General features: G+C 36.3%; 1 protein-coding gene across 2 annotated transcripts in view; it reads left to right on the forward strand.

Annotated features, from left to right (window-relative positions):
• LOC114241760 (roundabout homolog 2) overlaps nucleotides 1–24,476 on the forward strand; it is a 60,594-nt gene that overhangs the window by 26,915 nt on the left and 9,203 nt on the right. For both annotated transcript variants that reach the window (XM_028172715.2, XM_089732644.1), the window contains exons 2-4: nucleotides 15,331–15,462; nucleotides 23,792–24,121; nucleotides 24,219–24,372. In XM_028172715.2, the coding sequence (XP_028028516.2) occupies nucleotides 15,411–15,462; nucleotides 23,792–24,121; nucleotides 24,219–24,372 (536 nt within the window). In that variant the 5' untranslated portion in view covers nucleotides 15,331–15,410. The remainder of the gene's footprint in view (nucleotides 1–15,330; nucleotides 15,463–23,791; nucleotides 24,122–24,218; nucleotides 24,373–24,476) is intronic.

Genomic DNA, 24,476 nt, shown 5'->3' on the forward strand with positions numbered 1-24,476 from the left:
AAATGTACGGAAGTGAATTCGTTGGTCGAGGCGCATTGTTTCCGATTTAATGTTAAACGTTTTGAGGAATTATTTTTGAAGTTATACTTCTTTAGGCGCGTTATGAAAAATTGATGAGAGTGAAATTTTACGATGCGCGCGCACCGTGACACAAAATTAACAGAATGAAGTTGCCCACTAAATCGCTCATTACAATACGACCGACATAACTTGGCGAGTCTGAATATAGCCGCAGGTGAATTTTCGCGCATGTACACTCGTAAAAAATAGTGTTATTAGCATTCATTTTTTAGTAATATAAATGACAAAGTTATTATTTAATATAATTCATACTAAGCATTATTAAATTATTAACGTTAAATATTTATTATTGATTATTTAATATTAAAAAAAAAAGAAATAAATTTAATAAAAATAAAGTATAACTTCTTACGCGCGTACATAAGTACACGCACCCTTTTTCTTAATTGAACATTTATTATAGCTTTGTTGCTTTTAAGTACAACATCTCGAAATAATATGGCTGTTGTGGAGTGTTATTTTTATAAACAGAGCTTTATTAGAACGTATGCTTTTGTGTGTAGAATTCTTGTTTCCTTACCTATTCACTGGTAGCCTAAGGGGCTATTTCAGTTACGCTCATACGTGTAGGCAAGCTCACAGGCTCAACCCGAGAGAATTTGCCATTAATAGCCCTAGCACGAGCAGTGCTTCGCAGAATCTACCACCGGATTGGAATCGCGACCCACTGAGAAGAACCGGCGAGAAATTCAGTGGGCTATGTATTAGGTATGGGCTAGTTCACGAGTTCGATGAGAACGGTGATCGGTGCTTGGGGTTCTAAAAGCACCGAGGGTGGACCCGGGGGATCCGACAAGACATAAGTCGTCGTGGCCTAAAGGATAAGAAGTCCGAGGCATTCGTATCTAGCGATGCACCAGTGTTCGAATCGCGCAGGCGGGTACCAATTTTTCTAATGAAATACGTACTTATCAATTGTTCACAGTTGACCTCCACGGTGAAGAAATAACATCGTGTAATAAACCCGCAAAATTACGATTTGCGTAATTACTGGTGGTAGGACCTCTTGTGAGTCCGCACGGGTAGGTACCACCACCCCGCCTATTTCTGCCGTGAAGCAGTAATGGGTTTCGGTTTGAAGGATGGAGCAGCCGTTTTACCTATACTTGAGACCTTAGAACTTATATCTCAAGGTGGATGACGCATTTACGTTGTAGATGTCTATAGGCTCCAGTAACCACTTAACACCAGGTGGGCTGTGAGCTCGTCCACCCATCTAAGCAATAAAAAAAACATGTTTCGGGCGACGACGGCTTTACGTTGATTCCTCGCCTACTTCGGATAATAATGTAGAATATAGCGTAGATATAGCAACATAGCTGACGCATAAAAACAGTCTAAAAGACAAAGCCATTTCTGGGAATCGTGCAATAATAATGATAATATTATTTGTGGAAAAACAAGACAGTAAAACGCGAATGGTCGTAATTAGTCGTGCCATAAACGTTACCGTTTTCATTTGATTCGGCTTCAATAAATAACGTAATGGAATCTTTGCCAATCTAGTAGCTAAAGCATCTATCTGTTTTGGCATCGAAGTCTTTATTTTCTTAGGTGCATTAAAATCGTATCGAGTCCACATTCCCACAGCTGTTACTGAGGTCCACGATTCAGCGTCACAGATGAATATAACGAACTAGAGTACTATGTGAATTTTTGTGCGTATCTTTGCAATTCTTCTTCATTTCCATTCTAGATGAAGCAATTGTTCAACCATCATAGCCATGTAGATAGCATCAGGTGGGTGGTGGTATTCACCACATTCGGTAGGCAGCGGTTTGGCTCTGTTCCTGGCATTGCTGAGGTCCATGGGCGACGGTAGCCACTCACCATCAGATTGGCCGTATGCTTGTCTGCCTACAAGGGCAATAAAACAAAAAAAAACAACGCATGCTGATAGATCCCCATAACCACTGAACACCATTTGCATCGTAAATTGGTTTAACCTATAATTTAAAAAAAATCTGGATAGTTGCCAAACGATTGATTTTCGTTTTGCTCCAGTGAATACCTTTGACCCAGTTTAACAAGCCAATAACTATAACAATAACAAATTATTAGCAATTTCAGACAATTATTTTTTATTTAACAATAATGACCTGCGCTGAAAATACCTAATTTATCTTAAAAAACAAAAAGAAATGCTTTAATAGTGCCGCATCAACTCTTATGCCTAAGCTTATGGTAATTAGCTTAATAAATATTGGAATTTTTACATCAGTCATTATCAAGAACACAGCGCTAGCGTAAAGCTATCAATCAAGTCTTTGAAATTGAATCTGTACTTTTAGACCCTCCAATTAAGCATAATTTAAGATAAGGCTTTAATTTTTTCGTCTCGGGTGGGCCCGAGGAAAGTGTAAGGCTTGTATTAAACGCATTTCCAAAACACTTTTTGTACCTTTTGTCTTGAGCATTATATTTCTCGAACATCATTCATAATGCATGAGATACTGTGTTCCTCATAGCAATTACGTGTAATAAATTTCAAGTTAGATCAACAGCTGATGCCTAAATTAATTTTACTTCAAACGGTTTTTTGGCGTGGATCGTTTTTGAAAATTAATTTGTTACACCTTCGTTTTTTTAAGACCTTTCCGATTGCATACCGTGCCCAAAAAGGTATTACAAAAACATTGTAATCACAAAACGCTGCCATTTACCTTAATTATGTTTAAGTACTTCACGTCCATCCTAACGACCAGAAATGTATTTGATTTTCGTTCGAGTGGCCCTCGGGGTGACCTAAAATAACTCAACACTGTGACCAGGCGCTATCTCTGAAAATAAATGACCAATTAAACAATCTAATTCATTTCGGTCGGGTCTGCACTCCGCTGCTCAATGGGGTGGAAGCATAAATCAACATGCCGTTGAGTGGCGATAAACAATTTTGTGACTCCCAACCCAGGTGATAAAACGGACCATTTTTTTGACAATGCACACGTAAAGAACCTTTGAAAGGGTGACATTTTAAACTGTAGCGGGTTTCTCGACCATTACTGCCCACCCTTCACAACCGAAATGTTTATTCCAAAAAAAAATTGTTGATAAATGATCTTGATGAGCGATTCGGGCTTCGGTTCAGCAAAAAAACTATTCAGTAGCTACAATAGAGAAAAAAAAATTAATTTCGATAAGACTGAATTCCTTAATTTCCATGCCGGCACGACGCCAGCTAACCAAATACTTACGTGTTTTTAACACAGCGCGCCGATACATCAAGAGCTGGCTAATAGGGTGAGCAAATAAAAGGCACACTTGTATTTAAAGTGCTACAAAAGTTGGCCGTGTATAAGAGGGTCAATATTTTGATAACGCGCGTGTACGGCCGCACAGCCGGTAGGTAGGTCCGAGCAAACATTGCGCCATTGCAACATCGATATTTCGACGAAGCGGGCTGCTTAAATCGTTGCCGTTGAAAGTCGTCGCCGAAACAAATGTGGTCATGTTTTCGGCACACTCATTCCGCGTCCAAAAGAACAGAGGTTTTAAATAGCCGCTTGGGATGAATCAACAGTGAGCACGAGAAATTCCTGGACATCAAAGACATTTCGCAAAATATCGGTTTTTTTTACACACCGCTACGATTGTAACTGTTTCTGATTGATGTATTTTTGAATGCCCTTTTCTAGCGCGCTTCTGCTTTTGCTCACAAATTCGTTAGGTTTGCTTATTCATTAATGAAATATCGTGTTAACAGTATCGAAAATAGCAAATTTATTGCATTTCCTCAGTGAGCAATACCATTCCTGTTTAATAGCGAGTTGTCTGTATTTTTTTAAATGTTGTATTAGTGGTTTGATGTCGCATTAATAATTCTGGAATAAATAGCAAAGGTTATTGGACCGTAATCACTGACACTTCGAGATTTAGATTCACTTTATGTATAATATTTTCTATTTCGGTTAAGTATAAATTTTAGTACTTAGTATAAATAAGGAAACGTAGAAATAAGGAAACGAAAACATTTAAGTCGTCGTGGCCTAAAAGATAAGACGTTCGGTGCATTTGTATGTAGCGATGCGATGCATGCATTTCTCTAATGAAATACGTACTTAACAATTGTCCACGATGAATATTATCGTGTAATAAAAATAAAACCCGCAAAAATACAATTTGCGTAGTTACTGGTGGTAGGACCTCTTGTGAGTCCGCACGGGTAGGTACCACCACTCTGTCTATTTCTGCCGTGCTCATTAGTAGCTCACCAGTAGCTACCGATTTTTGGGTGCGAAAGCGAAAAGATAATTTATGTATGTGAATTATTTGATTTGTTGTTTTAGGGTTTTTTTGTTGTTGTATAAATGTGTAACAGACTTATTGATTGGATAGTATTTGTGAAAGTGCATAAGTACCTACGCATCAAAACAATATAGGTATTTATTATGTTTGTTTCTGCGCATTTATATACTTACACCTGACTGTTTATGGATACAAGTATTTTAAATTATTGTAAATAAGTGCAAAATGATTCGATATCAATCAAAGACCCTTACATTATCTTTGTTCCGCGATCGATCATACAGCGCTACGCTGTACGCATCTAAATTGCCATAATTTTCTGAACACCAATTTAAAAGTTAAGGGCATGTTAAATTGTGTGGAAAATTTGACACTTCGCCCACGGTCGGCAGGGCTGCTGCAAAATTATTCTTGTTTTACTTTTGGTGACTGGTGCCATTAATTGAGGTCGTCAGCACCAAAGTGACCTAACCCACAAATTTTCATATTCGTGCTTAGATAATGCAATTTATTTAAAACATAATTCATTTTGATGCAAAACCCATAGACATCTACGACGTAAATGCGCCCCCCACCTTGAGATATCGGTTCTAATGTCTCAGTATAGTTACAACGGCTGTCCCTCCCTTCAAACCGAAACGCATTACTGCTTCACGGCAGAAATAAGCAGGGTGGTAGTACCTACCCGCGCGGACTCACAAGAGGTCCTACCACCAGTAAATGATCTATCCCTAGTTTGACCCATAGATAACAGATGGCTTTGTAATTATGTACTTATTTTGGCGCGTATTGTTTTTGCCAACGAAGCAGTGTAAAAATAATTTCAAACCTCATTATTTCCATACAAACTTTTTTTTGTATTTTTTTTTTACACTAACTATGATAAACTTAGGCTACTTTTGCGCAGAAGGCCTTAATTCGGGTATGTCACAAAACACTTAGTTGCAAAAATCATGATATCTGTATAAAAATAAAATAAAATATTTCAATGTATTGTATCTACATAATATTTAATATATTATACGATATTTACGATATCAATTTTCCAAAATTTATAAATAACATTATTGAACTCATCGAAGTGATTGTATGTCACACCTTAGTGTTTATCTAACCCCCTATATTTATATGACCCGAGGTTTTAGGATTAGAGGATCCATGTCTATTCTCCGAATGATTACATTTGAACAGAAAAACAAATTCTCACTCAAAAATAACAATATAAACACTCGTAGTACTTCGTAGGTTTAGTAATTACGGCACATATGCCGCTTGCCGGCTATAAATTCTTCACAACAAAACCGATTGTTCTAATCTAACAGAATCATCGTTATTGTTATAAAAGCTCAATACCAGTTTTGTTACGATAGCTCGAGAGATAATCCCGTTACGAGGTTATCAGGGCATTAATAATTCCTTTATCTCAACGATATTAATTTAGTTGTCGAGTAACGCACTTAACTGAAACAAATTTTATTTTCGAAGTAAATCACATTGGGTGTTTCGATAGTTTTGCTTATTTTGATACGTTTACTATTGAAAGAGATTGGGTAGTTGCGTCCATTCACTTCGTAACTAATAATCTCAAACTAGACGATGACCGAGCTTTGCTTGGTTTTTTTTTTGATAACGTCATCTTGGTTAGTTGCCCTCAATTAAGAAAAATAGTATTATTATTCGCCAATAGATGTCGGGAAGAGTTGATTATTGAAAACACGAATAAAACAACATTTCATTTTCTGAAAATAAATCGTAGCTAGATCGATTTATCGCCCCCGAAATCCCCTGTATACTAAATTTTATGAAAATCGTTGGACCCGTTTCCGAGATTCAGATTATATATACATACAAGAATTGCTCGTTTAAAGGTATAAGATGAAGATTAAATCAACGTATACTGTTATTTTACATATCGACGCTTGAAAGGCAAACGTGACTATGCGACAATAACTGCTTTGTACAAGAAGTATCAACTAGAGGAAAAATACACGTGATTTCAATCCATATGAACGCATTATAACTAGTCAGGTCATAAGTATTGTCACACAGTAAAAACTTTTCTTTTAGAATGCTGGCCACAAAAAAGTTTATTGAATTCGAATTTCGAATTGTTCATGAAAATAAAAATGTATACTTTTAGAATTTTACTCATTACACAAATATGGAGTGGACGCTTAAAGAAGACCGTGTTGCAGTTATTGCGTTGCATCGCTGCGGTTACGCGCCAATTCGAATTATTAACATACTGAAAAATTTGAATACAACCAAAAGATTCGTTTATCGTACCATCAAACGATACAATGAAGAGTCTAGTGTAGATGACAGGTCAAGAAGTGGTCGCCTTCGGTCTGTTAGGACTCCAGCAGTGATAAAAGCTGTGAAGGCGCGAATTCAAAGAAATCCCAAACGTAAGCAGAAACTGTTGGCCCTTCAGATGGGGTTAAGCAGAACCACGGTGAAAAGGGTGTTAAATGAAGACTTAGGGCTTCGGGCATATCGAAGAAAAACAGGACATCGTTTGAATGCTCGTCTAATGGACCTGAGACTGAAGAGATGCCGCGATTTGTTGAAGCGGTACGCGGGAAAAAAACATCGGGAAATTCTTTTTTCGGATGAAAAAATTTTTACCGTAGAAGAGAGCTACAACAAACAAAATGATAAGGTGTACGCACACAGTAGTGAAGAAGCGAGCAACCGTATTCCGCGTGTCCAACGAGGTCATTTTCCATCCTCGCTCATGGTATGGTTGGGAGTTTCTTATTGGGGCTTAACAGAGGTACATTTTTGTGAGAAAGGTGTAAAAACGAATGCAGTTGTGTATCAAAATACAGTCCTGACGAACCTTGTGGAACCTGTTTCTCATACCATGTTCAATAACAGGCACTGGGTATTCCAACAAGATTCGGCGCCAGCTCATAGAGCGAAGAGCACACAAGACTGGCTGGCGGCGCGTGAAATCGACTTCATCTGGCACGAAGACTGGCCCTCCTCCAGTCCAGATTTGAATCCGTTAGATTACAAGATATGGCAACACTTGGAGGAAAAGGCATGCTCAAAGCCTCATCCCAATTTGGAGTCACTCAAGACATCCTTGATTAAGGCAGCTGCCGATATTGACATGGACCTCGTTCGTGCTGCGATAGACGACTGGCCGCGCAGATTGAAGGCCTGTATTCAAAATCACGGAGGTCATTTTGAATAAACTTTAGTGTCATAAGAATCTATGTTTTGTCAAGTTCATTTTGGTATATGAATGGTTACATAATGAATAAACTTGTTTCAATTATTTTACATTAAACATGTGACAGAATTTATGACCTGACTAGGTATATTTCTAGATCTATTAAAATCATTTCAATCCTACAGCTAGATTCGTTAAAAAAGATTTTTTTTCAGGTATTTCAACTTTAAATTAGTCTACTGCAAAGTTCACGCATTGTCGCCTAGTCACGTTTGCCTTTCAAGCGTCGATAAGCATACGCATTTTGTTAATAAATCAAAAGAGAAAATATTTTCACTACTTTGATTTTTATCAATTGCAAAATTATGATCAGAACAATAACAAATGCCAATTTTGTTTTTTTTGACATTTAATTTTGATTTTTATCGTTACATTTTTGCGTACAAGTAGATATAATAATATTTTATCTCTGATTTATCTGCTAATAATTATCGTTAAAAAGACGACACAGTACTTAAAATATGTAAAGATCAAACTGGCACGAATATCAAAACACCACATTATATTTCTTTGATCGGAGTTTCACTAGTATAAATCAAAGAGATACGGCCATAAATATATTTTTTATCGATACCGATGCACTAAGATATTTTGTAAACCGCAAAACTGTAAAACTTTGAAAGTGAACACTCGTATCGATAAACCTAATTTTTTTATGTTCCTTATCATTTGACATGTTGATTACAGCTCGAAAACTAAAGTTCATAAATCATATATTGCGTGTGATATATCGTAATTTAGATTGTTAGAGATTTTTACGTGTGTGGTTCATGTTACAAAACATTTCAGTTGAGAATGATTAGTTTTTATAACGATAGCTATTTTTAATTTTTGTTATTGTTTTGTCTATAAAGATATGTCAAATATATTTATTGATGTAAGTTTATTAATGGCTTTAACGAAGTTTATATTTATATATGTATTAATACGTGAAGCAAAAACTTTGTACCCCTTTTTACAAAAATTGCGCGGACGGAGAAGCATGAAATTTCCCACACTTATAGAGAATATAGAGATGGGAGTGCATAATGCTAAATATTTTGTAGATTATGCCGCATTAATACATTAAATTAATAAAAGAAACATGACACACACTACCGTGTATTTGACACCCACACAAACACACGCATATATACTGTTCGTTTATTGTCAGACTTTTGTTATTGTTTAAAGTCTGCAGTTAAATTGAGAATAGATTAATATTGTTTGTCTATAATGTAGTCTTGGCGAAATCTGTGATTATAGTAAGTAAAATAAGTGTTTGACAATAGAAGCATAATAATATTCAAACTTTATAACTTCAACTAATTATAATCGAACTTCGACTACCGCGGGACCACTGGTTATTAGAAATCTGTGACAGTGAAATTAGATAACCTATTGAAATAAACTATGATCCCAAAAGGTGTGATAGTAAAACTGTCTTATCCGACTGCGACGGGGCAACGCAAAGTCACCTTCGCTCGAAATATGTCCTGTCGGATCCCCCGGATTCACTCTCAGTGTAGGCCTAAGAGGTCTAACCTCTTAAGCACCGGTCACCGTCCTCGTCGAACTCGTCGATTACGACAAAAAGTTCGACGAGCGAACCAACCCATAGACACAGCCCACTGAGTTTCTCGCCGGATCTTCTTAGTGGGTCGCTATTCCGATCCGGTGGTAGGCTCTGCGAAGCACTGCTTTTGCTAGGACTAGTATTAGCAAGTTCTCTCAAGTTGAGCCCGTGAGTTCACGTACCCGTCCGAGCGTTACTGGAATAGCTAGCTCCTTAGGCTACCGAATAGGTATGGAAAAAAGTAAAATTGCAAACATTTCTAGAATTCAAGCAAGTATGGTATGCGAAATTTGAGTTTAATAAATCTCGTGGGCGTTGAGTCGAGAAAAAAGGCGGAATCATTTCAATAACTAAAACAAATAAGAAGCTTATGATTTGCCTCATATTGTATTTCAAAACCCCAATTTCTCAAAGGCGTCCCAAGCCCAGACAATAATCTGTCGGTCGCTTTGTGAGGCCGTTTCCGTCGCGCACAATAGATGCATGCAAACTTTGTGAAATGGGTAAAAATAATCCTCTATCCGAGACTAATACATCACGCGAACTGTCAGTAGAGACCGCACGAACAAAAATATACCATTGTCGACTCGCTTTGTCAAAAAGCTTAGCGAAAACTTGCACAATTCGAGGACGCACGCATCTACGAGTATTTAGTACAAAAATATAGAGTGCTAAAGCAAAAAAGGACGCTTATTGTTGAAATAATTATTGTCATAGAAGCTTTCACACGAAATGACTATTTCAATTCAAATATTTCCATTGTCCGCCAAGTGGTTCGTTAACGTGTAAATCAACGTTGGTAATAAACGATTGATGATACCGTAATTAAAAAAACTAGCTTCTCTGTCGACAAATAACAGTACGGCATGGCATGCACTTAAAATTGGACCGCAGCGCGTCTCTTAGAAGTTCCACCACTAGCAATTAATCAATTCTAAAAGTGGAACAGCGTTAATATTTTTCAAGATTTGGACGATCAATCCCTCTTTGTGTGGGTCTAACTAGCGTCGACACCCAGTTCTCATACCGCCGTTAATATTGTAGTCCCGTCAAAACAAACATTTTTCAAAAAGTATGTTTTCATATTTTTAATACACCCACGTTTTTAAAATACTACCGCGTGTGATCGCAACGGGAGCGCGTTTCGTGAGAGTTTCATATAAACATTTGAGGTAACATTAAAATGTTTTCTTACATACTTCATACGAAGTGTACACAACTTGACTTATAAGGCTGCGACGTTTTGTAACACTTTTCACACAAACGCGACGAGAATTCTTCTACGAAAGGATCTTTTTCACTTTGCCATTACACAAATGATAGTCACAAATAAACTAGCAATAATATTAACCAGCGCGGCATACATACCTCAAACGTTAATAAGCCGTGTTGACATTTGTGTATGTGAAGATTAAACATTATGAAGCCCAACGCTTTAGTGCGTTTGCTAAAGCTATCTCTAAACCGCGCCTTGGAACCAAAAGAGTCAACAAGTCACATTATGTTTTGAAGTGTCGCTATAACACTAACGACTTTTGTTAGAACTACATTTATGGAAATATCCGGTACGCAATATATGCACATGTAATGTTGCATAAGTGAAACGAATTATGGGATATTTGATTATTAGACTACGGTGAATATCGAATGCTAAGAAAAAAAAATACTACTTAAATACGACAAAATCTGCAATATGAGTGCAAATACCACATTTGGCACTGTAGATTTTTGCTAATGGCACTTTCGATGGCACCACTTGAGCCCAGATGGATCGCTTGCATTCTTAGATAAGAATAAAAGCGTCATTTGTTTCGTATTAAACTTTGCAGTAAATCAAATTTATTAGGTACACAAAAATTATTAAAATTGGTTCGAACATTACACACTAAATCGTCACTTGAAATTGAATTAACAAACCTTTTCAAATATGAAACAGAAAACCGAGAACTCACTCAAGGGTATTCATTACAAAACACACTATACAATCTTTTTTACGCAGAAGTAACTCATTACTGTCACGAAAAAAACAATAAATTCTCACTTGTTTACTGTATGGAATTTAATGGCGCTTCGATAATGATTTGGTCTCCATCGAAAGGACCCATTGTTTATACAGGTCGATACTTTTCGAGTAATAGCAGAGCTGTCAGCATTCAAGTGGCAATAAATTATAAACTTAACCTTGGCCGTGCTTGTTTTGGTAGCCGTCACGGTGAAACGCACATGTTCATCGTGGGAACGCTATTTAATAAAATTTTAGATTTAAAGATTTCTTCATCACACCAAAATATGTAAACAACTGTCAGCAACCATTTGGTATTAGGTCAGTTTACCGATGTGTTTAAAATCAAGCCAGTAATTGGATATCAGCTAAGAATTTCTTTAATAAAAACCACGAAATACATTTTAAAGTATTTGGATAAATGCGCAGCGTGTATTCAAACTCAGATAATTGAAATAGTGACGTCAATATACGACGATAAGCATCCGATTTGGAATCAATCACTCCAATGATTTCTGTCATTCACTCGATTGTCGATCAAATTTTGTATCAAAATGAGATTACCCGGAACGATAATGAACTAATAATGGTGATTAAACTCGAACTGAACGTGAAACGCGCCTGCTCTACCTAGTTTGAGTAATTTTAGCGCTTCCAAATCAATTATATGGGCTGCTAATTAACTTAGTACTCCATATATTTTGGAATACTTGTGCTTGGATTATTATTGCACAAGCAAAGTTTTTTTAAACCGATGACCTTCTATCTCATTATGTAGTATCCGATTTTTTTTTTATTTTTTTTTTATTGCTTTGATGGATGGACGAGCTCACAGCCCACCTGGTGTTAAGTGGTTACTGGAGCCCATAGACATCTACTATGTAAATGCACCACCCACCTCGAGATCTAAGTTCTAAGGTCTCAGTATAGTTACAACGGCTACCCCACCCTTCGAACCGAAACGCATTACTGCTTCACGGCGGAAATAGGCGGGGTGGTGGTACCTACCCGTGCGGACTCCCAAGAGGTCCTACCACCAGTGATTACGCAAATTATAATTTTGCGGGTTTGGTTTTTATTACATGATGTTATTCCTTCACCGTGGAAGTCAATCGTGAACATTTGTTGAGTACGTATTTCATTAGAAAAATTGGTACCCGCCTGATTAGAACACAGGTACATACCGATACCCTAGATGTCACGCATCACACGATCGTCGACCATAATGCATAATTTTACTGGTCTTGGGATCACACAATATTTACGTTATTATGAACAGGTAATTTCCTTTTGCAACAGTTCCACGTCGTAAAATCACATCCGTTATCATTACCGTATTTAAAGCTTTATTATTATTTCCTTAATCCGTATATTTACAACGTGTATCTTGTATATCTTATCTGAGCTTGTTGATTTTAGACCCAAATTTACATCACATTAGTTAAATTGAAGAATAAAAAAAACCAAATACAGCTTTAAGCTTCATAAATTAATTGTAGTAATTTAAAGAACTTTCTATAAAAAATATATCTTTCTGAGTAAATTTTGTATTTTTGTATGGAATCAAATTTGTCTCCTAACACTTTCGATATTTACAAAATAAAATGAAACCTCAAACAATCGTTTTGCACTATGGGGTCCCATCGTACTAATCCCTAAAGGAACCTGTCAAGAGATCTAAGTCCTGCTAAACTAATTTAAACTTGACAATAGCTAAATCAGGGTCAGTTGCAGCTTCGTAAACAAATACTGCGACCATAAAGTATTTCTTATTGTTATAGGGTTAAGGCTGAAAATTATACTAGTTTTGGTTGTCACGAATATTTGTTTTCAATCAGTGGTATCAATAATTGGATCAATGAACGTACTGTCAGTTTTAATTGAGACATCCTTCCTATCAATATGTAAATTGACAACGTTAAATAATGTTTGGTGAATAGGATTTCTACTTCCATGTAATTGTGTTTTGACATTATTTTTAAAACGATGGCTTTTTCGATTCAACAGTATATAATAGCCACGCCATTATGTATTTTACATTTGACCTAATTCATTCATCACATTCGTCCTAACTCTTTTTTATCACTATACTTATAATCCTGCACATCCAGCTCTGTTAAATATTACACATCATTATAATTATTCACACTTAACCAAAAACTCATAATTTTTTATCAAAAGTATATGAAAATTAACGTATTTGAGATAATCATTTCTGGATATACAGTAACAGTTTTTTGTCGATTTTTTCGGCTTAATATGTTGTTTCTTAATATCTTCCTCTTGAACTGACTTGAACTCGTGTGTATGTTTAATGCAAATATTTATTGGGTGAAGTTTTCTTTCCTAGCTCAGTTAATCCCAGTGTCAGAGCACTTGTTGACGGAGTTGATGATCATCCAAATAAATATTATAATGTGTTTACGCTTACTCGAGGCTCGAGAATGTCACGGTTGAGTGCCTGTTTGTTTGTTTGGCTATATAACTATGAGAAAATTGTTAGAAGATTGTGGGGCTGACTTTAATCAAGATAATCAGAAGAACATCAAAAAATTTAGGATTTTTTCTATCTCTGATTTAGGAGAAAAATTAAATCAGTCCGTATACCGAAATACATGTGCATTTTTTTATTGCCTAGACTGAAGTGAATGAGTCCCGGTCCTGCTGGTGTTAAGTGGTTCTCGGAACTCATAGACATTAGAATATGAATGTCACCACCCACCTTGAGACATGTGGTCTCAATTGTCTACTAATTGCGCAGTTACAATTTTTAAAGATTTGATTTTAGTACGCGATGTTATTCCTTCCCCGTGAAAGTTATTTGTGAGTAAGTGTTAAATATTTATTTAATTAGAAAAAATGGTATCTGCTTGCGGTATTTTCACATCGGTACAGTCAGTGGAATTTATAGAATATTTCAGTATCACAAAGAGTACACCAGGCAACTTATTCATTAGGCAACAACGTCGAAATTACTCTTAAGCTAAGCAGCGAGATATCATAGAAAATTAACGAAATTTAAATTATAAATAAATTATTTTTAATTTCAAATAGTAAATGGATTTCCATATTCAATAGTTGCGAACAAGTACCTAATACCAAATATATTTAACAATGATACTAATTCGGACTGGAAATCATACTAAGATCCAGTCAGTAGTCAAATGCACTAACCACAACCCCATCGGGGAGATCAATATTACGTATTTCTCAAAGTAATTAGCAGTGGTGTTAGAGGTTTTTTGATTGCTACAGCAACACAATTGCTACAGCAATAAAAACACCTACAAACAAAGACAAAGTCTACAGGCTAGCTTTACGTTTACTTAAAACTTGAACCCAAAGATCTACTAATTATCGGCCTCGACCTTAAGACTCCATTAAAAGTGACTCTCAATATGATAGCTGTGATTTTCAATTGAAATCTTTTGATAACTTTACGGTAGAAAGAGGCAAGAGAGTTGACAGATACAATAAAGTTTATGATCCATTGCAGTAATCATTTGTGTTAAAGAGTTAAAATAGACAAATCTTAAAATAACATCACCCCATAAAATGTAAGCGAATACAATTTAAAATTTGAGAATACATCCAAATCCAATAACCAAAATATGTATAGAAATATATTGTGGACGGATGAATACGTCCAAAAATAGCCTAACAAATTAAACAGTAAGATACGAAGTGTGGGTCCGGCTGTACCCATTATTCAATAAAGGTCAAGGGTTTTATGAAATTCGAACGTCGAACGAACAGTAACTAAATTACATGGACCCTTAAAGGTATAAACCTAACGAATTCTCTCTATTTACAAATATACCGTTTTCTACTTTATTAGGAAGGTTCAGCGAGAATTTGTGCGTTGGAATTTAATCAATATTATATTAATTAGCGAATATTTCTTGGTAATCTAAATAGATAAATCCCAGATATTTATAGTCCAGAATGTAATGTATATTGCATACATATGATTATCATATTATAAGAACCGATGCGTCATAAATGAAGATCAACAGAATAAAAACCTCATCATAAGCGGGAATACAAAAAAATACAACAAAAATAGCGCGTAAAGTTACATAAAACAAAAAAATTAATAAAACCAAAAAGAACGACTGAATCTGTGGGTATATGAGATTAAATTTATGAAAGGATTTTTTCGGTAAATACTGGGCGAATATTAACTACTTCATTTCTTATTTCCAGATTTCAACGAAGACAGTTCACTGTGAAATGAGAATCATAAGATTAAGCCTCTAAGCTGAAAATGTGGCAGTGATTCAGTTATGGATTCCTTGGCTCTTGTGACGTCACTGCTTGGACTCATATTTTTTTTGGGTAAGTTTTAAAATCATTTTTTCTTTTTTTATGAAACCTGCGAGCTGCTTTTACATATTAAATGCTTTAAAGATAACATTTTAATTTAAAATTCTATTTTAAAGTGCATTAAGTGTTATAAAGTAAATATTTAATAACACACACAAGATATTTTCACATTTTAAATTATCTGACATTCTGAATCTCGCTATTCTCTTAAAGGAAGTTTATTTATTAGTCAAATAGAAATAAAATAACAGAGAGAAGTGAAGTCAAGGTTGAACCAGCACTAATAGCTTGGCATTCGCCCTCCCATGGGGTTGCCACCCCCGCACTATTTGATATTTAGTGCCTTGCGGTACCATCTTAGATTTGTGGCAACACTTAGCGACGAAAATAACCGTGTCACTCCCACGGAACAGCTTTTATTTATCACTGACAGCCCAAATTTGTTACCATTTAGGCGAAAAATGAAATATAAGTATTTTAGGTGTTTTAAGCTTAGTAACGCAAGTTGCTTGCCTAGAATTTAAATCTTTATTCCCTGGCTAATATCTCCCCATGCAATTAAATTTCTTGTTACGCTACATATTTTAGAAACATATTTTGAAACTACACTCAACATATTAACTTTAATGAATTGAACGACTTAGATATGATTTTTTGATTTAATGTATTCTTCAAATGTTTTGGTAAGCATAAATCTAAATGCATAAAAAAATAAACTTAAAAACAATTAAATTTCGTGCAAGAACTTAAGATAAGGTAAAAAGAAGAAAAAAAAACCGCATCTTTTAAATAAACACGGGATAACGACACTTCTGGGATTCAACAACACAACGGAACTGTAACTTATCGGCTAATCCAATTAAGTTAACAAAACACACATGCGTACCAGACCCACATCTGTCTATCGCATATATTCTACCTTCAGTAGTGTATAAAAAATCTGTCCTTCGCATCATCCAGCCCCAGTCCAATGTAGTCGGAGTACGTTAATAAATTCTTTGTTGTAAAAAAATAATAATGTTTAGCACCCCTGACTATCAAAGCGTAAAGAAGTAAAGCTAATGTTAAACGACGCCCATCTTTTGTCTGAATGTGTGATGGATGCTGCGTAAAATTCAGTGAATATCTGTCTATAGTATAACGGATAATAAAACGGGGTACCGTTTTGAATTTGGAATACTAAATTGACAAGTTTAGATTATACTAAATATTATAACGTCGAATTCCCATATTTATTTATGTTTTGTCTTTGTTTTTTAAATTGGCACAACAGATTCTATGAAAATGTTCTAGATTTTTTTTAATTATGTTAAATTGTAAAGGATTACGGATTGGCACTATTGTTAGACAAGTAAGACAGCTGCTCTAACCCAAATATAGAATATTTTTGCCAAATCTCCGCCGTTTTGAAACGGAGCATGTGAACAGTACTTAGTTCTTTCGTAGTATCTTGCCATGATCCAGCGAAATTTGCTGGGTCTAGGGGGTGGGTACCTTTTACATTTATTACATAGGTGAGTGAATGGATTTAGTTGTTGTAATTGTGTTCACGGGGATAGGAGCACGACTGTTCCGTACTATAAATAAGCCATACAGTAGTACCTCGGGTCCTACTGGTCGAATATTACAGTATGTTGGTATAAAGATCAGGGAACGCTGTTGCCCATCCACTGGTTAGTTAGTTAGTCGCTTACTCGCTTTTTACGACATCCACGGGAAGAAATAGGCTGGAGCTGTTCAGGTTGACACCGCACAGAAAAACCTATGAATGGTATAGTAGAATTTTTTGTTTTTTTTTTGTTGGAGATTTTTTTTTTTATTGCTTATATGGATGGACAAGCTCATAGCCCACCTGATGTTAAGTGGTTACTGGAGCCCATAGACATCCACAACGTAAATGCGCCACCCACCTTGAGATATCAGTTCTAAGGTCTCAAGTTTAGTTACAACGGCTGCCCCACCCTTCAAACAGAAACGCATTACTGCTTTACGGCAGAAATAGGCAGGGTGGTGGTACCCACCCGCGCGGACTCTCAAGAGGTCCTACCACCAGTATAATATATAATATAATATAAATATATATAATATAATGCGTTCATATGGATTGAAATCACGTGTATTTTTCCTCTAGTTGATACTTCTTTTATTATGCCTTATATTAGACAGCATTCACGATTGCAGTGCTCATTAATTTTGCATATATATAGCTTCTACCCAATAAAAAGAATAAAAAGAAACGGTACTCATAATTGGGGTCACGTTACTAATAAATTAATGAAAAGCATATAATTTGCGTTCGAAACTGTTTTCATGTCTAACAGAATATGCTAATAAAAGAGGAATCCGCCCGGCTACGGTGGTTAGGTGAAATACGACAAAAATAAACAGATTCAATCTTCCCGTTCTCACAAAGGGTCTAACTTATTTTACAGCGGGTCATTGTGTTGTATTCAATTGAAGAATGGCCGCCATCTAAAAACGTTAAAATTTTGACTTTTATGAATATTACCGCTTGTGACCTCTATAAAAGTTTACGTCTACGCATGAATATCAAACTGTGTGTATTGGTAAATGAATTTGACAACGGAAATTACAAATTATGATTTGACAAAGAAATACTATTGTTATCGAGTATATTTTATTCGTTTGAATATTTTATTTATTTATTTATATTTTAATTTGTTTACTGGTAGTAGGACGTCTCGTGAGCTTACTAAGGTAGGTACCGCCGCCCTACCTGTTTCTGCCGCGAAGTAGTAATGCGTTTCAGTTTGAAAAGTGGGGCGGCCGTTGTACTATACTGAGATCTCAGAACTCATATCTCAAGGTGGGTGGCGGCATTTACGTTGTAGTTGTCTATGGGCTCCGGTAACCACTTAACACCAGGTGGGCTGTGAGCTCGTCCGCCCATTTATTCAATAAAATATTTTTTTTTAGGTAGTTGTTTAATTGTATAATCACTTAAATGATCAGACTAGAGCAATAAAGATATAAAGATATTTTTTTTTATATATTTCAGACGTGCAACAGGTAAACAATAAGTAAATTGATACGGAATATAACGAAGCTTAAAGACAAAATAAAGTTTAAGTAAATGATAATAATATATAGTATGAAATGACAATGAAACAATGTATAATATATTTACGTTTTCCAAGATTTTATTTGTACGCTGTAGTCAAAATTAAGATTTTTTTTACGTTTGTAAATTGCGTTGTTTTTCCGTGCATTTTAAAATCGATAAAGTTGTCGGCGCGTAACTTTGAAAATTTTAATCCTGCTATATAGATGTCACTTTATCAACTGTGTTATCAAAAAGAGCGATCGGCAAAACACTTTTTGTACCGACTTCCTCAAAGCTACGATCAGATAGCCAGTGTTTTGCAAACGAACTGGTTTTTTACTTGTCTCGCTCGAGGTAGCCTTTGTGAGATATATTTATCTTAATAATGAACACAAAAAAGCGAGTTAACCAGCTACCGATTTTGAATCTCGAAATTTATTAGAACGCCTTTTTTGTTAGACAAAAAGGTCATACATTCCGGTTGAAAGAATAGTCATACCACAACAACAAAAAATCTTCTATCTCATATATCAAGATTATGGCACTCATTTTGTAATGCCTATGGGCTCGAGTAACTTCTATCTTTTTATTTCCTACCTATGCTACATACGATAGCCTTGAGAGGCTATTTCAGCTTCGCCCTAACGTGTAGGTGAGCTCACGGGGCTCCAACTGGAGTGTTGCTTACACTGGCCCTAGCAAGAGCAGTGCTTCGCAGAATCTACCACCGGATCGGAAACGCGACCTAGTAAGAAGATTCGGCGAGAAATTCAGTGGGCTGTGTCAATCAACATTCGCTTGCGACGAAGGGCTTGACGAGGACGGTGACCAGTGCTTGTGGTACCTAAAAGCACCGTTATTGGATCGGGAGGATCTGTAATGACGTGTTTTGGGCGACGTCTACTATATTATTATATGATAACATTATTCTATAATATAAATTCATTTCTATCATACATTCACTTTACGAAACTATACGGGTTTTACTAATTGCGCATTTGTTGAAGATTACTTCAAATGCACAGCTCCAACTGACAAGCTAACGTTTATTTTCTATTCGAAAGTGGGCAGTCAAGACTCCGTATCGTAAATTAATGTACAATATGTCTTCTTTGGACAACATCGCAATTTGTTATTTTATCTGCCCACGCGCGGGTCCAACAACAAACTGGAGAGAGAAACGCCGCGTCGCAACTGTCGGCGACGCATTTCCGTAAACTTTGTCACAGAAACGGCTACAATACTAAACCGAACAAACTTCAATCGTAAATCACAAGTTTGCGTCTTAAAGCGACGCGATAATGTTGAATATTCGGTGAGCGTAATTTTATTAGCGACACTAAATAATTTGCCGTTCCAATAAATGTGTGTCACCGATGTTGCCCTCGCCCTAGGCAGGTAAGTCGGACCCTATGAAAGATGACACTATATAAACAATTTGTCTCCGCGTGCATTAGAACGCGTTACAAGACAAACATTGTAACTCACGAAACTCATATTAAGCTAATCCGTCGTTCCGCCGAAGCCGAGCGGCTAATTCTTAGCACATGTGAACATTGTTTTTTGCATCGTAAAACATAAGTGTTATTTCATTAGTCGTAACATTTCTCGAATTTTGTTGCTCGTGTCATTCGGAACACTCGTTCACGAAATATCTGTTTCACGTGTGCATGTGAGAATAGTTTACAACGTTCTAATTTAATGATGTTCTTTATATCGTGCACTTTTTTTTTATTACTTAGATGGTTAGACGAGCTCACAGCCCACGTCGTGTTAAGTGGTTACTGGAGCCTATAGACATTTACAAATGCGTCACCCACCTTGAGATATAAGCTCTAAGATCTCAGTATAGTTACAACGGCTGCCCTACCCTTCAGACCGAAACGCATTACTGCTTCACGGCAGAAATAGGCAGGGCGGTGGTACCTAGCCGCGCGGACTCACAGGAGGTCCTTCCACCAGTAAACAACAGCACACATAGCACACAACAATATTATAGTGAAACTTCATTTATAAGCATGTCAGAAATGATTACCGTGATTACCTCAATTAGGGCACAAATTACTCAACTAGACGACGCTGGTGCGCAATAAAGGCTCTATCTCAAATTGCAATTAGGGTCCTAAAATTGAACACGTGTTTGAAATTCGAAAAATCATGATTACCTCCTAAGGGAGCCAATCACAGCCATTAGAATTAGATATTCCAAGTTCAAACGGCTATCATGTTACTTGGGGTGACATTTGTGAGCATTCGATAGATATGAGCTTTTGAAATGTTCGTTGAGTGTGTTAAATTTGATGTGAAATATGAATTGTTAAGCTGCGTAATCGATTTCTTTCATCTGAACAATTCAAATCCTATCAAACTATGTAAAAAGTTAAACTGGTTACGTATACCACACACCAGCCTTGCTTTAGAATGGTTTTTGTGTTTTCTATTCGATTTTAGTTCAGTTTATTTTTTATTTACACAAAAAAGATTCCAGCATATGATAGCTATCGATTTCAGATCAACAAAAAAAGAACACTAAGAGTGTTGTTCAAACGACTTCCAATATACAGCAGCGGACGGTCGCGTGGCCGACTGTTCAAATGTGAAAACCGTGTCTCCATGACTTTTTTTTTATTTATTTTTTCTAGCGCCGCGTGTCAACATGTGCCTTTAGTATTATATAAATTAGCGAGGGGACCAGGCACCCTTGCGATTTTTTTAACAAAGATATTTTTAACAATAGAGCGTAACTACTAGTGTGTAGTTGAAAAATCATTCCCTCTCTTAGTCGGTAGATCTATTACGTTCTAAATAATTAAGACAAAATGTTAGTGTAAGCATAAATCATCAAGCTGTTATTTACTAGTACATATTAGGTATATAATATTCATAAATTGTAAAAGTTTATGGTTACCTGGCAATTAAAAATCAAAGATTTTTTTTTTTATTAAACTTTAAATAATAATTCGCTTAGATGCGTAATTAAAATCATACTCCATCTGATTTCCAGCGGCTACCGGTGGTCTTAAGAGAATGCGAATTTAGATCCTCATGTTAAGGTTTAGATTAAATAGTAAACTAAAACAGGCATTGTCCTACCCTTGGTCTCATGTAACGCACTTTCTAGATGACATTAGATAATAATATATAGTTATAATATGTGTATTAATGTATTTTACGTGTTAAATATGTGCTCTGAAACCTGGAAAAGAAAATAGGCTACTAGTCATCCTACAGCTGAGTACGAGTCTTCGTCCCAGATATATAAAGCTCAGTCCACATGGACGAACCGAGCGAAGGCTAGCCTAGTTTAAAATTGTATACAACTGGAACTGTCAGAACTTTCAGTCCAAATATCAGAATTCTAAAACTAATAATTCCATACGATGCATCGATCAGTTTCAAACACGACTACGTAGCAGTAAACTCGATTTTATGTGCGATAAACTACCTCATCCAGACAAAGCATAAACAATATTTTATGTCCACACAATCTGCAGAATCTTATTTTTATCCATTTACGTCTCGACGATATCGGTGTTGCCGTATCGCAGATATCTGTGACTTTATGACTTTGACAGTTAATGTATTGCCAGCGCACATGACGCCGCTTGCTTTTATATTTCGCTCAGTTAACGTCCCTATCTATGAATCATTCATTTAGTAACTTTTTCTCGAGTTTTTTTTTGGGACTTCTCGCTAAATTTGCTTTACATGATTTTGATTAAGCTTACTTGGTGTTAAGTGAATATAGAGAATGTGAAGTCGAATTCTTTTGTGTATTACGGTTTTTTCACCCTTCAAATCAGAGTGAATGACTACTTCGCAGCAGAAATCGGTAAGCATACGGCCCACCTGATGGCGAGTGTTTACTGTAGTCCATGGACTTCAGCAACACCAGAGGCAGAGTCAAGGCGCTGCCTACCGTAAAGTACTCTCCACAAGCCTCGTTTGATGAAAGACATGCGCTCGGGAAACACCATTTATATTGTGATTTCAATGGGCTCCGATAACCACTTAATACCAGGTGGGTCAGGATCTTCATCACCTATATACGTAAAAAATATATTAAAAAAATGATTCCCGTGATGACCCACCGTACCCTCTACAATCAATAATGGGTATCATTTTCACTTCTGTAACATGATGCTATTTATTCGTCATGAAGAATATGGATTTCCTTACAAAAAAATTAACTTGCCAAATATCATAATCGCATCACTCAATATGAGGACTAAGATAAGAAGCGTTTTATTCATTAAACACCAAAGATTTACAATTCGAAATGTTTATTTGGGAATAATAATAAAATATGTTTCGACCTCAAACTGACTGTACAATTGTATATTACAATTGTATTTTCAAAATTGAGGAGAACGTTAAACAAATTAAAATTAAGTAAAATCATAGTAACCAAAATTAATAATATCAAAAAGGGTCTTAATGGAAAAAAAATCGAACGATAGCAAATCGAATGGAGATTCAATTATAGATTAGCCCTTGTAACGTACCGCATTCAAACTTCGGGACACGTGAATAAATAAATACAATTACAAAGTATAAAGAGAGTAATCCCCATTGATTTTGTATCAAAAAATACAGCCTTCTCTCAGGAATCGAATCGCGAACCAACCGATCCGCCTAAAAACGGACACCGAATCAAAAGTTTTTTCCATCATCGATTTTTACTTGGCAACAATAATAGTGAGGCACAACAATAGACGTACATCAATTCAAGTGTCAAAAACTAACATCTGCGCGTTCGTTGTGTGCATTAAAATATTAGGGTACCAAACTTCCCAACAGCTCAACCTTGGGGGAGTCCATGTTTCGGCAAGCCTGTGTTTATAGCTCATTATTGTTGTGCTACGCTTTAGAGTAGCTGCAAATGACATACTCCATCTATTATTAAAGTAAGCCGAAGCACTGAAAAGGCTTTTGTTACGTAAATTAAAATAAAGGCCCTGGAATCGCAATAGGCGGGATCGTGATAAACTTATGTTGCCTTTCGGTTATATGGGCGACCCGACACGCTAACTGCAATGTGTACTTAAGTCAAAATTACGTGGAAATACAGAGCAGGGAAAATGTTTTTACGTTAATTATCAGATTAACTGACTTCAATCGCTGCCCCGTCATAACAACGGACATTATGTAATGACTTCATGCTAGAAATTGGCAAGATTGTGGTTTTCTGAAGAATGATCAAACAGCCATGATCAACAATTCATGGATCATATGATCAAATTTAAAAAGTATATTAAAGTAACATATCCTTGACAGGTTCTGTTGAAGGCGGAATGAGCGATGACTACGTCACCAGCGGGGAGGCTCCTTACATAATTGAACAACCACTGGACGTAACGGTTGCTAGACACCAGCCAGCAACTCTGAACTGTCGTGCTGGTGGATCTCCCTCTCCAGCTATAAGATGGTACAAAGGTGGTGTTTTGGTAGTCTCTGATACTCATAGAAGCATACTACCAGCTGGAGGACTTTTCTTCTTACGAGCCACGCACGGACGAGTACACTCGGACGCTGGTGTTTACTGGTGTGAGGCGACAAATTCCTATGGAACGGCAAGGAGCAGAAATGCGACTCTACACGTTGCCGGTAAGAGTTAAAAGTTTCAGCATACGAATTGCTTAAATGATTTTTCGTCACCAAGGCTGTGTACTCATTTTAATACTATTTTATTATTTTCATTTAGTTCTTCGGGAAGAGTTTAGACTTGAGCCGGAATCAAAGCAGTCAGCGCAAGGAGACACCGTAGTTCTTGAATGTTTGCCGCCAAGGGGCTCTCCGGAACCGAACGTGTATTGGAAAAAGAACGGTCAAACTTTGCTCTTTGATGGTGATTCTAGGTAATTATAGATTTCAATGGAGCTTATCGATTATTATAATCAATTTTGGAACCAATGATACCAACAGACTCTGCTATAAGTAAAGTTTCATGATAGGTAGGTAT

The sequence above is a fragment of the Bombyx mandarina genome, chromosome 13 (genome assembly GCF_030267445.1).
Source record: "Bombyx mandarina strain Sakado chromosome 13, ASM3026744v2".
In the NCBI taxonomy this organism is placed as follows: domain Eukaryota; kingdom Metazoa; phylum Arthropoda; class Insecta; order Lepidoptera; family Bombycidae; genus Bombyx; species Bombyx mandarina.